General features: G+C 43.2%; 1 protein-coding gene across 1 annotated transcript; it reads right to left on the minus strand.

Annotated features, from left to right (window-relative positions):
• Window positions 1-631: 631 nt before the first annotated feature.
• Window positions 632-15,695, minus strand: T265_10714 (hypothetical protein; the record flags this gene model as incomplete). Its single annotated transcript, XM_009177171.1, has 6 exons — window positions 632-724; window positions 3,070-3,206; window positions 7,288-7,352; window positions 7,419-7,567; window positions 13,353-13,525; window positions 15,623-15,695. The coding sequence occupies 6 exons, from the start codon at window positions 15,693-15,695 to the stop codon at window positions 632-634; spliced, it is 690 nt and encodes a 229-aa protein (XP_009175435.1).
• Between the last annotated feature and the right edge of the window lie 310 nt (window positions 15,696-16,005).

A 16,005-nucleotide genomic window follows, 5' to 3' on the forward strand; every position in this document is an offset into this window, starting at 1 on the left:
CAGTCAAGACTTGTACGTAAAAGGTGAGATTTTCGTGTTAGATAGTCGCATCACACAAAACTTTGTGAAAATACATGGTGCCGCAGCTCTCCAAGCAGTTTGGCTTGGCACAAACAACCCGCACGTCTGAATGCTTTGTACTTCACCAGAGAACAGTGATTGACCACTAGTTAAGCGTGTAGAATTATCACGCCACTGAACATTTCTAGTTCGTCCAGACCTAAACAACTGTTCATTGGATAAATTCACCCACATGCCTATCCATTTGGTCTTCATAAATGAATCTCAAATGGATCTCTCGTTTACGGTATATTCATTTGTTTTGAGACACTTGGCTAATCGGCATGCTTGTATGTCGTGACACAACTTACGCGTCAGTCAGTAGACTCACGTGCTTGTCAGGCACTGCCTTATATGTGCATGCCTGTAGATGTTAAGAGCCATGTACTCACGTTCAAGCCGCAAAGCTCATCATCCGTCGGCTGTTGGTTGCTATGAGAAGAGTAGAATCTTTTGAAGACATAACTAAGTCTAAAACCAAAGCATCTATTTCACAGTTTATCATAATTACGGGCAAGCCCGTTTATATTGCGCGAGATTGTGATTACTGGTGAGGGATCGAAATGCAGCACTACAGATTTTGGGTTGATGAGACAATAGGCAAAACAGGTTTGGCTGGTCCGCCAGTAGCAATGGGATAAGAACCGATACCAAAGAGCAGCACCTTTGAACTAGCATAAAATCAACGACTGTCTACTAAGATCACCAAGGGCGACGACCCATCACCACCGTTCGATGTTAGTGCTTTCCGACGACGGTTGATCTGAGACCACGACATGATTGTGATCGTCAGCCTTCCTGATTGGAAGTATGGGGGAGACAAGACAGGAAATAAGGCGACCCGTGCTCTGACCAGCTCTCTGACAGGTAAGTCTAGTTGGTAATACCTACCAGATAGCCAGCGATAGGACTGCGATTGTAGGTCTGAGAGGGTTGGTTGGGCACAAGCCTCGTAATGATTTGCGAACTTTGTATGATATCTTTCCATCAAGTCACAAGGACCAATGGACGCATCTCGAAACTTTTGGGGGTTGATAAGTGTTTTGTTGAGCAGATTGTGTTTATCATTTTTTCTTGGGATTTTCTCCGAGATGTCGAAGTGTTTTTCTTACGAAGATCACCAGGTGGCTAGATAGTCGCATAAGCACAATTCAATTGTTCCGTATTGGAAAAGTAACATTTTGGACAAGGGCCTTGGGAACTAGCACTCGGTAACCCCCATACCCTCTTATTTGCCCTCTGGGTGACCTAGCCGTACGTTTCCTGTCGATAAATTCAGACTGAGTGGTATACATAAATAGTCGTTTATCAACAACTGATCACGAAAAGCTGTACAAGAAAGAGTGATCTGCGAGACAAGACAGGAAATAAGGCGACCCGTGCTCTGACCAGCCCTCTGACAGGTAAGTCTAGTTGGTAATACCTACCAGACAGCCAGCGATAGGACTGCAACTGTAGGTCTGAGAGGGTTGGTTGGGCACAAGCCTCGTAATGATTTGCGAACTTTGTATGGTATCTCTCCATCAAGTCATAAGGACCAATGGACGCATCTCGAAACTTTTTGGGGTTGATAAGTGTTTTGTTGAGCAGATTGTGTTTATCATTTTTTCTTGGGATTTTCTCCGAGATGTCGAAGTGTTTTTCTTACGAAGAACACCAGGTGGCTAGATAGTCGCATAAGCACAATTCAATTGTTCCGTATTGGAAAAGTAACATTTTGGACAAGGGCCTTGGGTACTCGCACTCGGTAACCCGCCATACCCTCTTATTTGCCCTTTAGGTGACCTAGCCGTACGTCTCCTGTCGTTAAATTCAGACTGAGTGGTACACATAAATCGTCGTTTATCAACAATTGATCTTGAAAAGCTGTACAAGAAAGAGTGATCTGCTGTGAGACTAAACTTTTTGTGCTCTCCGCTTCAGAAAACCAAGAAACGCCTAGGTTTATTGCTGGACTTTTGATAAAAAACATCCACCTTCAGGTCAGGTGATTGGGTTATCAGTTTTGCTGAGTTTTCGTGCGGTCAGTAAATGGAACAGCAAAACCTTTCAAAAAGGTGAATTAAACAATCACTTTCTGTACTCAAACAACATTTTGAATTTACTTCTATGTACTTTCGGTGTTTCGGTTTACTAATGTGTGCAAAGTGAAGCAGTGAAATGACGCTTCCAAAACTTCATACTCGGTTGCCTGGATCTACTCAATTTTTTAACCCGGTGTAAGTAAACTAATGGTGCATTTCCATGCACCATTTCTGACACTCAAAATAAATTTACTTATTATTTTTACGTAATGTCCCAATGGGTGTTTTCTCTTGCTAAATACTCTAAAGGTTTGCAACTAGGGATTTCCTCGACTCTGGAGGGCTTTTCCACTACTGTATCAGTAACCTTTCAGATGTCAGTGTCAAAAACCTTGACATTCCGAGGGTTCGTAGCGATTAATCAACCAAGATAACCCTTTTAGATCACCCCGATTAGTCTCTGGTGTTACCAGAGTCCGGGTAATCGCATGGTCTTAGGCTCTGTTATCGCATGTATCTTTCACCTTTCTTCTGAGGTTTGTCAACACGTCTGACCTCATATCCAGATTTACAATTCCAATTCTATAATTTCCAGACTGTTAGTGGCAAGCTATCTCCTAATTCGGCTCCTGATGGCTATTCTTACCAACCCCTTGGTCAAGATGAACAATGGCACGTGCTACAAACTTTATCAAATGATCTTGATGTGAACAAACAAATCACAAGAATCTACGTCAAACGCCTTCAAGTAAATTTCCGAAGTGACCATGCAAATTCACCATTTGTTAGCTCGCACAAGTGGACAAGCCTTAAAAAATACCAGACCATCCAGGTGGTCCGCATGATTAGCGTCTGAAAGCTTCTGCCTTCTGACGTGATGGAAGAGGCTGATAATATTCTCTCAGTAGTTCAGATGCAGGAACAATGCACGTTTGTCCTACCCATACAACGACGAGATGGCTCAGCGTTTAGAGCGCGGATTTACTGACCGGAAGGTCCGTGGGTCGAACCCAACATCTGCCTCTCGACTTCCCCTGTCCAGGTTTGGGCAGCCTGGCGGTATTCCAGCCCTCGTACTCCCCTCAGGTGGCGCTGCAGCTAGGCACCGGAAGGGTGTTACAACTGGAATGTTTATAAAATATCAGAAAATTCTCCAAAAATTGCGCTTTGTCGGTTCAGTCCAACTTAGCTTCTAATACATTGACTGGCGGGTTTAGCCTAGTGCCAACCTACAAACTTCTGGAAATGTTCCCAAGTTATGCTAGTTCCTGTAGACCTAAGTTTGGAAAGTCCACAGGTCAGCATTGTCTAAAAAGCAGGTGAATGAACGTCAGATAAACGCTCACCTCCGTTCTAGCATATACCTAGTAAGTTTGCTGTACGGATATACATTTACGTTCCTATTTGCTGGACAGCTTTTTTCTATTGCGTTACGTAAACAAGTCCAAAAACACCAACAGCAATGTGGTCGCACACAAGCGTATTACTCCGAAATGAAGCTTATCGGGCAGTAGTTTAATTCAGCAACAGTTTAAAGAATGCCCACCAGAGCGAGTTGTTGCATACATGTTACAGTTTAAAAACATCGCCAGGACCTAGACAGACCTTGTCGCTTTTTATTATCGTCACCAAATACCCAACAAGATAGGTGTTCCCTTAGACCGGCTTACTACAGAGAGTCTTTCATGTTCGGGCCTGAGCGAAAAATCGAAGATCCGAACCGTAACTTAATATAGACCAAGTAGACCGGAGAGTCCAACAGTTCTGTTAAATAAAAAATATTGCTAAAATCACACGGAAGTTAGTTGGTGTATAGAAGACAGCACACAAATATGAACTTTACCGCTTGTGCTGCCGGGGAAAACCTTCACATTCGATCTTGAAAGGAGGATCACTTGAGAACCTTTGAATCTGTCAAGTGATGTGTCCGTATAACCATTTTCTCCCTAATAAGCGGCCAGAAACCTGACTCACTATTTCAATATAATTTGAAATCCAAGTAAGCACAGTCTGCTTTTTAAGTTTGTCTCCTTTTCAGCGAAGGAAATGTATAAGATCAGATAAACAGTCTAGTAGAGACGCACCGAAGAGAACCTACGTTTAATCAGCCTGGGAAAGTAATTTTTGGTTAGTCCCACTTTGTATGTTTTTCGGATAGCCTGAGGGATAATTCCAGGGTCTAACAACTTCTACCATCCGCTCATCGAACAGCCAGCTGTTCAACACTGAGTAACTGAAAACTGTCAGACTCTTCACAAGTTTCTTGAAAACTTTCCGAACCTGCAACCGGTTTTGCCCTTCTTGGGACTCATCAGGTAGACGCCTTCTCCGAGTTTCCATCAACAGTATGTTGCACTGAATTTGGCAAAGACCCATTTGTATATCAATTTGGTTTTCATGGGAAACTCATCTGAATCCAAGCTGAGTCTCTCGCTGACGGTCGCTGAAAACACCGTGAACTTTGCATGCCTTAAAGAGGTGAACAGTTTCTGCCTGAGGCAGCCAAGTAATGAAGTGTTAATGTATGGATCCGGCGACGTCGTCCATTGTTAACTTCAGCCATTATGCAACCCCCGACGACCTATATACTAGTTTATCCATACCCTGCTTGGAAAACATTTGCTGCAATTATTTTATGATTCCTCCATCAGAGTTGACTACTTAAGAGAAGGCATTCAAATGTTGAATATTTCTGGGTCCTGTTGTATTGATTCAACGACGTCTACCGGTCAATCGCGCCATGTTAATTTCAATTCGTCGCTTTCTGGGACTCGGTTGTTCTCTTGGCGAAGTCTAAAGTACAGTCAACCTCTTGACACGGATTCTTCCGTTCCTCGGAAGTGTACCTTTCAGATAAGTATGCGGGTAAAAAATAAACCTGTAAGGCTATCATCTTAGCAAGCCGAAACGAACATTCCATTTGTATCAACAAAATTTAATTTCAACGGAAAACTACGAGGGAAACTTCACTAACCTATTGATGATTAAGGATTGAAACCTAATCACGTCTGCCTCCACCAGAGCTTACTGACATCCCGGTACACTGCATGACACAATCGTGTTCAAAATCAGTGATCAAGGAGCTAACTTTTTATCGATTTGGCCCTGTAACGTTTTTTATACTCATCTCAAGAAATAAACCCTGTCAAAGTCATCTGAAGGGAACAATCTTTCGCGAAATACGAGTATTTTGATTTAACGAGAGACCCAAATGAAACAAAGCTGAACCGTTTTTTATGGTATTCTTCAAGTGCATGTGACACAAAGGTCGCCTCATGTTTCACATAGTATGATATTCAAGATACAAGGGTTTACTGAAGATTACTCTAACGGTTACTGGAACAAGAGGTGGATTTCGCCCAGCACATTCATTTGGAGAATATCGTAAACGAGGAATGCAGCTAGGATTCGGGTGAGTTTGCCGTTAAAACCACGTTATGCCAGACTTTGTTTGTGCTCTAAGGATGTGCGGATTTGTTGCTTGAATTTGAAGCCAAAAATACACGTAAATGCTGTTTCGTTTTTGGCGAAACGACATCCACATATCTAGCACTTAAACTCCTGTTGACCTGGTACCATTCTTGTCACCTCCCGTTCCTCTTCCTACTTTCTTTCACACATCTACGTACCTCGAATTCAATGCGATCGGCTATTGACTACACAAATACAAATGAAACGGCACTCTATGACAGCCTTAACTTTGTTCCGAACATACAATTTTCGTTCCTTCTATAGCGTTTCGCTAGGCTAAATCGACTTTCCGATTAGACGGTAGCAAGGAATAAGTGCGAACCATTTTGCTCTGCCCACTGCGCTTTGGCTCAAAGGCCTTCCATCTTTTGCATTCGCTGAGACTGTCGCGTATTCTACATTTACAAGAATCTATTCTTTATGTTTTCAAGGTTTACAGGTTCCATATCCAGAACAAAGATATCCACGGCCAATTCGTTCGCGAAAAATAATTCCGCCGGCTCCCACTAAGGTTCTAGCGTCAAGTGCAATAGTAGTATGCTGATTATCGGCTCTACAAAGATAGGTGCTGCGTATGATTCAATAGGTTCATCAAAGTTGCAGTGCATCTAACTTTGGGAGAAGAGACATTGACCGCCCGACAGTCCCAAAACACCAGGTAGGTCATAAGTTGCCAAAGTCCAAATTATTGTTTCCATGCGCTGTTATATGAAACTCTAACCAGATGATCAGACAAAACAATATATGCCTATGTGGATTTTTTTAGAAATGTTTGACGTTGAAAAACCGACGAAATAAATTGTTATCTTTCGAGTACTTCTACCAAAAATGCGATGTTCGATCCACCACCGAGCACTGCTTTCGAAACCACCATCTCATCACATCAATTTTTGCCTACCTAAATGGTTCAGGAATAGCTGTCACGCTTTCCCTCAAACTACGTAACGAAGTCCCCAGTGGTTTCATCAACAAAAACTCAACAATTCGAGAACTTCGCGCCACTAGAATCGATTTACATACCTCATTGCACGCAAAGTGCTTTATAAAACTGTGCAAATGACAGCACGTGTCTGCTGTCCATACACCTCCATTGGCATTTTGAGGACGGAAAAGAATTTTATTCTTGTTTGGCCCGACATATTACTACTACTTTAAATGAAAAAAATGCTGGTCACAACGGAATGTTGGGTGAACTGAACCACCCAAATGGAAAGAACTACAGACAGTAATTTGTTTCACGTGACAAACACTCTCGTGATGACACAATCTGCAGTCAAAGTTCAATGCATGCACTATGAAGTGAAAAGATAGAAAACCCGGGTGGTGTTGCAAAAGCCGACGTTTATTCTCAGCTTTTCCAATTGTGGCTGGTTTCTTATTCTTACCACACCTGCATTTACGGCACGAAATTGCGATGCGGATGCCTTCGATAAAAGTGTAAATCACAAGGCGCATAGTCATTCCATCAGCAATGTACTAGTAATGCACTTTTTTAAAAACAAGTCGGCGTTCTTAAGTGAGACATGATGTTGCTGCTTGCTGATATTTATGTGTGGAGGGGATGCGGATATGTCTTGAGTTTTATCATTTCCTCCTATAGATAGTGTTCACCCCGGAATGTGATGCAACTGTGGAATCTTACAGAATTGCCGCATTTTCCATAAAACATCGGGCTGTTCAACATGTATTAAACAGTACACATCCAGCCATCCAACATCCAGGTATCAGATACCTCCGAAAACCATATATTCAATTGATCGATGACAGTAAGAAATCCGTTTGAACCCCTTCACCAGACTAGCTTGAAGTGGACAAAATAGATTCCAGTGCTATATTCCTCCTAAGCGTTCATCCAATTTTTACTAGAACGCGTTGTTGTCCTCATCCATCAGGGAATCAGGCGGCGGGTTCAAGACCAATGGCCCTGTGTGGGAGCCTGACTGTTGCTGACAGCTTAGGTGCAGTCTGATTAGGTGGCGCGAAACGATATGCCCCAAGCCGATCATCGTTACCTAGCGGCAAGTCCTTGAGCAAGTCGGCTTTGATATGACAGATGTTTTCTGACAGAAGCCCTGCGTTAATTAGTTAAGCAGCTGTAAACCGTTTATGAGTGTTTTCGGTCCGTATCACTCACCTGTGTACATGAATAGGCCTCGACCCCTACATGCTTCAGGCGTAGTGTTCTCAAAGCTCCTGGACTTGGAGAAAGACCATCTGTTCCAAGAGTACCGAGACCTGACGCACACATCCGATTAATGTGTGCTGTAGTTCTAAGTATGTTTAAAATCATGATCAGATTCTGGCATCCGCGGTTAAGTAAAGTTCGAGTGAAACGTACTAGTCTTGGTCACGAAAAAAGTCCATCATACCTATGGCTGCAGCCTAGGAACCGCGCAAATCGATGAAATCTAGACTGACGTTTCACGATGTCAGGTCCGCCTGGTACGACTGAATGTAATTAATCCCCCTTAATTTTTATTATTCAAAATATGCCATACCTATTCTATTCTGTGTTTCCAAGGTATGTTTTCCCAGATTGCTCAAATCTAAAGTTACGAATTTGTGGACAGGATAGCTGAAATTCCATCCAGAATGAGCGATTAAGCCTAACAATATTGCTCTACCTCAGGCAGCTACACGTGCCCTTTTGCAAGCATATGACCAGCTGGCATTCGTAGGGAACTACCTTCTTGAGGGCACTGTCAGCATTTTCACTTGGACTGTTTACAGTGTTACAAAGATGCATCAAATTTAACCTAGGTATATGACAGATTCAACAGTTTGTCATTACTGCCAGCATGCAACCCACCAAGTTGCCTACCATGGAACATCTCTTGCATGTAGAGTACAACAACAATACAGGTTACCTCAGAACGTTTATGATTCCCTCTGCACTTAAATTTTGACCAATACACAAGTGCTCCACCTTTTTAAGCCAAAACACCTCAGCTCGGATAAGTCGCCACGCTTTTGTGAAAAACAGTACCTCCAGGAACCAATTCGTCAATAAACAGGCACTCAGTGGAAATAAAAGAGTAACTGAAACAGTACTTGGCCTGCCCGATTGCGGCGACTTTGGTAATAATCCAAGAAGACCTATGGAATATTTCCTTTTGCCGTACATCCACAGAACACCCTGTGTAAACCACTGCCTTGTGTAGTGCTCAATTCACTTTCTAAAGCTAAAAGGTCCATAACTCATTTAAATCAAGTGATCAACAGATACGTCATACATTCACGGGTAACTATTTTCAAATATCTTTAATACTCCTGTAGCTACATGCCACAAAACGTTTGAGTTCACTGGTTGACGCACTCTACAAATTCACAAACTGTTTACGGTATTCACTTAATGGTTTAGTGAATGATGGTTGAAAAATAATAAAATTATCGAATTACTATTCTGTTTTACAGGAATTAACCTAAGCATGCAAATGCACAGCACCTGCTGCGATCAACTTTGCTTCGAAGTGAACGTAAAAACGAACCCTTCATGAGGTACACAGATCCTCATGCCTTCTGCCGCACTGAAATACCCTAATCAGCCACTCACGCGACCAAGTACTCGATTTGACTTGCTCGAGTAAACTTCTATGAGGTTGAACTATATAATACTAATAGCCACGCAGATCGATTGATTCATAGTGATCCGGCACAATATACTTAGGCCGAAACTGACCAAGCCGTGCAAACCTTTATTAATTAGGTCCAGATAAGCGGGGAGGGGGGAGGACTAGTGAACAAAAACAAGATATACAGCCAGATGTTTTTGGAGGAGTAGGTCGTTCGTAAGTCGAAAATTTTTTGTTACATTGTTTTGGTTCTCCAACTGAGTTCAATTTACGGAAGCCCGATCGCCGTCAATGAATGGCTTCACAGAGGTAGATTAGCCAGATGTACCAATGGTTGACTGACCCTCGGAACTGTTGAAACGTTACTCATAAGATGTCATTTACGGAAGAAAACTACTGTCCTTGCCTGTTAAGACGGTATGAACGCCTTCGGTAACCGATCGGATAAGTCTACCAACGCATTCATCACTCTCCCTAGGAGGAGAACAACCTCCTCTATTTGGGAACCAGTGTTGGGTCGGGAAGAGCTTGACTTGGTACAGAGATTAATTCGCAGTACTATCGTCTTTTAAGTGGCTGTTCGATCCTGCGCAACCCAATACTGACTCAGTCATGATTCACTTTAGGAGTCACCTAAGCGATATGGTTCGTTTCGGCGGAGTGGGTGGAGTAGTAGGACTGAGTTAATCAGCGAAATTTGGATTATCACTCAATACGTTTTACTTGCAGGAGAAAGTAAAAAAAACTGGAATAGACAGCTAAACCGTGAGAAGAGACTAGACTGAAAATAGACGGCCTAGGTACTCCCATGATAATACCGTTATGAACATGCGAGATGGGCATCCGACACCAACATAATGAGAAAAGCGGTCGATTTCAAAAGCCTTCTGTACATTGGAGATCAACACAGCGCTTTAAGCTATCGGGTCCTCGGTGAACAAATATCAGCTCCTCAGATGAGTGGATTTCGGTAGTTGAATGATATACACAGTGAGGCAGCAGCAATTGAAGTAATTTTTGAATCCCGACACCGAATCAGCCGGTGAAACATCTTAAACTGGCGACGCTCATGATATTGAGTTGCAGGCTAGAGTTCTCCACTATGCCAAAGAGAACGATGAATTGAACTTCACTCGAAAGCCAGAATCTGATCAAAACCAAATAATTTAGTTCGGCAAGTTTTATTCTCAAAACATGCACAGAAATGAGGGAAATAAACAAAACAGGCGCGGGATCTGGAACAAGAGAAAAGAATGTGGTTACCGCACATCACACTGAAATAATTGGAAACCAACTTAGCTACTTGTGGAGAACCTCAACACTGGATGTGTCAGATATGTAGCTGATCCGGATATCAATTTAATGGTAAGCAAAAACCTTTTGGGTTGCAACCAGTGATTTCATCTCGTAAGACTCAGGATGAAGTTGAAAATTACCGCAATAAGGCTACTTAAAACACACAAGTAGGCGATTCATAACCATAAAAATCCCAATAGGCCCTGAGATGTCAGATCGCACAAGGCACACACTGTGCTACTGATGAGGAGGGGCGGTATAAAAGCAGGTTAACTACACTAAAGGTTAGTCATCCGTAGCTTGGGATGGCAAGCCTCTATCAAGAATGCGGTGAACATGATACCCGACCTAGATCCGAGATGTGTACTACTGGCTGTTTCATATATATATGGTATTTCACCGTTTTTCAGCACCTGTTGGCTCACCCATGCATGACGCGATTCTGTTAAATTTCACAAATACACATCTACGGTATCTCTGATGGGAGTTGGCACATTGAACGATGCAATTGCTTAAGTTGTCTAGATGTAGCTTTGCAACATTGGTCCTCGATCATTTTCAATCGCATCTCCGTCTATGGTCATCATGTACCTGGAAAGCTCCCATTCAGGTGTGTGGAAATCCAATCGCAGTTTGGAAATAGATAGTACAAAACGTGCACGTGAATTTTCAAGTATTCTGGGAGCTCAGTGGTTAATCGAAGCTATGGATCAAACACAACCCTAACTTTTTAATTGTTCTTGTGGAAGCTTGGGAAACCTGGCAGTATCCCAGTCCTCGTACGCTCTTCGAGCTGCACGGCAGTTATACTGTGAAAAGTTGCGGTGTAGTGCATGTGACGAAAAAAGCGCACTGAATTTTGTGTCAAGGGATCCAAGATGACTCCTAAAAAACCTGATGTTCCGCTTTGAAATTTATATGATCGACTGGATTTTGACCCGCGACGAAAAATCGGCTAATTCTGGAACGCCTAGAAGGATCGCATAACTTTCCCATCCTTGTTCCGGAACAGCACAATGCAGACCTCATAAATCTCGAGAAAGATCGGTTCCCGAGCCCTCGAGCCGGACGGGTGCAGAGCCAGTTACTTTTGGACAGCACGGAACTAGGTGGGAAGAGACGAATTCGGCTCAGGAGATCTTACGTAGCCATATATACTCTTAAGCACTACTATTAGGCTTTGCACTGACGAACAGTCGGGATCGGATAAGTAACAACCATCGATAATTTCGAATAAATCTGCACACATGGCCTTTTATAATTCAAATAAACGGTGCTACTTACAGCAACAGTAATGTGTATCCGTTACACCAGGTTATGGACTAAATCTACGCGGTTGAAGGGTGAGCGGTGCTATATACTTCGTGTGTAAACTAACCGCAGTAGATATCAATGAACGAATAGCAATTCCCAGCTCTTATTCGGAAAACGATGGATTCGACGCTTTCACGACGGAGGCTGATGGTTCCCAGTAAGGCAACACAGACAATTGTGTACACTATATCCAAGTTTTCGAACGAGAGCTGGTATGGACTGGTAGAGGGAAACTCACATAAGGAACCTAAACGGCAGTGCTTCCTAGCTTTTTTGACCAATCCAGTCATTTTTCACGTAAATTAATCAAATCCACCTTGAGAAGGATGATTGCGCTCTAAAGTTCAAGTTTCAGCGGATTTAGTCAGTGTAAAATCCCTTTTAAGTGCTCACAATTTTCCCGTAGCTCTGAAGCGCATCGAAAACTCCTGTTTCTCTCACACTTTTGGTACACATTAGCAGTAGTCAATGGACAAAGACACTTCAAATGATTTGAACGATTACCAACAAAAATATGTGTGAGCTACGCTCTTCCCTATAAAAACTCCCTTAAATGTGTCCCACAAATCCAGGTATAAAATTACTCGCAATTATAAGTGGAGCTGGAACGTACCAGTGAGACGGAAATAGAGCACCGCATACGGGTGTTGCTAACGACGATGATGAAGCTTATGATAAAGAGGATGAGGACGAATATGATTATATGAGGATGAAGATGAGTAGGGTGCAAGTTATGACTACGACGATGAAAATAACGGTGTGAGCACTGAACCGCAAAGTAGCACCCGCGTGGCTTTCATCTGAATGGCACGAAGATACATTCTTTAATTGATGGCCGACAGCAGGTGCTGGGTTAGCAGACGGATAAGACCGTCATCAAAAACCCGCACAATATTCTGGCCCGGTCGCCCTGACTAGGCTCCTCGGAAAGGTCAAGCTATGTTGATATACCCAACATTCGTTCCACGGTACGATGAGCTCAAGAAAGCTCAGTGGTTAAGGCGCCAGCTCACGGACCAGAAGGTCCGTGGTTCGAACCCAACCTTAGCAATTAGACTAATCCTGTCTAAGCTTGGGCAACCTGGCAGTGTCCCAGCTCCTTGCCTCACTCCGCTGGCATGGCATTAAGGCCTCGAAAGGGTGCTACAGCTGAACGATCTTCATTTTAATCTTTTTATGGAACACCAGGAGCCAGGCTTAAGGCACAAACCTACGTATCAGGAGGTCCCTGGTCCGAATCCACTTCTCCTAAATCTCCTTTTCCAGTGCTCCTGTCTACGCTCGAACAATCTGGCATCATCTCACCAGTCGGGCTTGCGTCAAGCTGTCCAGCCGCCATGCACCGAAAGGGTGTTATACAGAGGAACTATTATGATTGCACGGATTATCAACATGCATATCGTAGGCCATCTAGATGCAGATTAGGCATCAAAAAGAAGTAAGCAGGAATGAAGAGGAGATATTGTCAAAATCTATGATAACAGGGAATCATGAGAAGCTTACCTTATGACTTAGCCGAACGAGTAGGGAACATGGTATCTAGGATTCCAGCACCATATTGCTTAATCTACGTTATAAGGACAAATTACGTTGATCTGTAAAAAGGATGACATACCTGCTGCATAATTTTTTCAGGGTATCCGTTTCCATAGAGTTCTGCGTTGATAAAACAATGGGAAAGACATTCCAAGCGTTCTGGGTCAAGCTTTTCTTTATTTTGAAGGAGAAATTCACGCCTGATTCGCCATTCAGTTGGATTTTCATGATGCTTGCGCAGGGAGTCAATGTCTACCATAGCAACGACTCAAAACACGCTGTTGGTAACAACAGAAGGGGACAGCCTTTGAGAACATACTGTTACACATGGGCAACTCAATAACTGGTAGACATAAGAAAGTGGTTCACATGCCCGAGATCGATTTTTGGCCCTGTCTTGTATGACCTCTTTGATGAGGAACTGCTTTGAGTGTATTGACGCTTTATTTCTAAACTTAGGTCTTCATGATATGTTAAAGCCTATCATGTGTCTCAACGAAGCACCCAGAAGCTGGTGACTGGGTGTCCACACCATTAACTAAACACTGTATGTACACACTTTCGATACTGTGCCCCCAGAACTGAGAGGTAGTTGTTCACATCGAAGATTCGCACGAAAGGACCACCCGCAAGTTGAGTCTGACTCTTAAGATCACGCGCGATTTCGGAATATCGGGAGTAGGAATTGACCATCTGAGTTAGCGTTTTAGGGTGGTTTTTGGAAGATAGGTTCGTGACGGATAGACCGTTGAAAAATATTTTCACCTATCAAGTCGACAGAACACAAGATATCAAGATACTGAGGGCAGTAGTACAAAAGGAAAAAATTAAGTGTTCGACTTATTAATTAGACTAAACGTCCACTGTCAACTTGGCTTAACGAAGTTCCCGAACAGAAAACCTGAAGGTGACCTAAAGTCGTCTAGCGTTTTCAACTCGGTGAACTGCTGGCCAAAATCTAACATGCTTCCGTGGAGAGAAACAAAGTATTTTTTGTCAAACTAGACTAAGACTGGATTCGAGTGAGAAGTTGCGCTTTGCGAGCATAATCAAAATCGAAGTATGGATAAATGGTATCGGATGCAAACTTTGAGTCCGGCGGTTCATTAAGAATGTGTTCCTCTCCTTTTTGAAAGTTCTAGAGCACGGAATAGAGGGATATTGACTGTGGTCAAGTCAAACGTACTCTCGAAACCCTCCTTAACCTGGGGAATTTAGTCATAGGTAGATGCCATCATACCCCCTCAAAACACGCTTACAGACACGATGAGGGCCAAATATTCGCCTGGATGTCGCAATCAGACTCACATGCTATTGGAGCTACACAGCTCCCTTATTGCCGGTCACCGCTACCCCCACAAACTTCCAGGGTATAAAGACCCGCACAAAACCGTCCAACACCCCACTTTCAAGAATACCCCCTTTGCAGCGACATGTGAACTTGATGTAATGACTCGTCCTACGGCGTGAGATTCGCATTAAACTCCATGACTCAAAGAGCTTTATTTGGCTGGATTTCAATGAACAATGTCCATTGTTTTGTACCGATATTCGGTCCAAATTAGGCCAGTGCAGGTAAACGCAGTAAACGATCACTGCCTGAGCTATCAGAATAAGTGTTTAGAAAGTGCAATTCTGAAGACGAGAAAGATTAATGTCATCAAGATCTGTCGCAACTGCTCCAGTGAGCAAAAAGCACAGACGATGTCATCCCGATGGGTGGTATGAACATGGATATCAAGTTAGTGGAGAGCTTCACGAATATGGATATGCCTATCACGTGAGGAAACACCTTGTTGTCGTTACACTCTCATAGTAAAGGACGACAGCACTTCCTCCACATCGCTTCATATCAGGAATAATCACGGCACACGGACTAGCTTTTGTTCATCCAACTATTCCTCCTGGTCTACATGATTAATCCTTTGTGAAAAGTTTGGAACCGATTGAGAAATCATCGTTCCAAAAGTGCTCGGTAAACAATCAGTAGTTTTTAATTGGGCGACGTTTCACTTTCGACACAAAAGCCTCGGTCAAGTGAGTGAAGTAGCTCCGGTAAACAATCAGTAGTTTTTAATTGGGCGACGTTTCACTTTCGACACAAAAGCCTCATCAGGTCAAGTGAAGTAGCTCATCAAGTTGGCTAGGTTTTAAGGCAGAAAGAGAATCAGTCAGTAAGGCCTCTTCAGATTACCACACTGGATCAGTGTTGAGTGTCAATTGACGGCCCTTGTCGGTTGGCGTAGTTGCCCAAATCTTGCATCGATGGGTTTGAGGAGTTTCATATTAGTTTCGATCGGTTTTGGTTCCTTTATATTCCATTTTAGGGTATTCCAATGGATGATTCACCATCATCATCATCACCATCATTGTCAGCTGTAATATTCGCGTACCCGTCATACAGTGGTTGCAGCTGCCGCATTTTCGTTCATCGATGATTTGTGGGGGGGGGGTAGGTAGCTGTGCATTGCAGATGGGAGATAAATCGGTATAAATCCAGCACTGTCAATGGGCTGTCAAGTGGTGTGGGAGGGTTGGGGTTGGAAAAGGAGCTATACATTGAAGGCAATAGCTTGGATTCACCAGCGCCATTGAGGGCGCGACTGGGCCATGTCTGACAATGTCTCTAACCATTGATATGGTCCGTCTCGAGGTCCCCATCCAGGAAGACGGCAATGACCAGCGCAGCTGAGTTTGCTGGTAATGGCTTTTATACTTCGTTGCCAAGTCAT

The sequence above is a fragment of the Opisthorchis viverrini genome (assembly GCF_000715545.1).
Source record: "Opisthorchis viverrini unplaced genomic scaffold opera_v5_404, whole genome shotgun sequence".
Taxonomy (NCBI): domain Eukaryota; kingdom Metazoa; phylum Platyhelminthes; class Trematoda; order Opisthorchiida; family Opisthorchiidae; genus Opisthorchis; species Opisthorchis viverrini.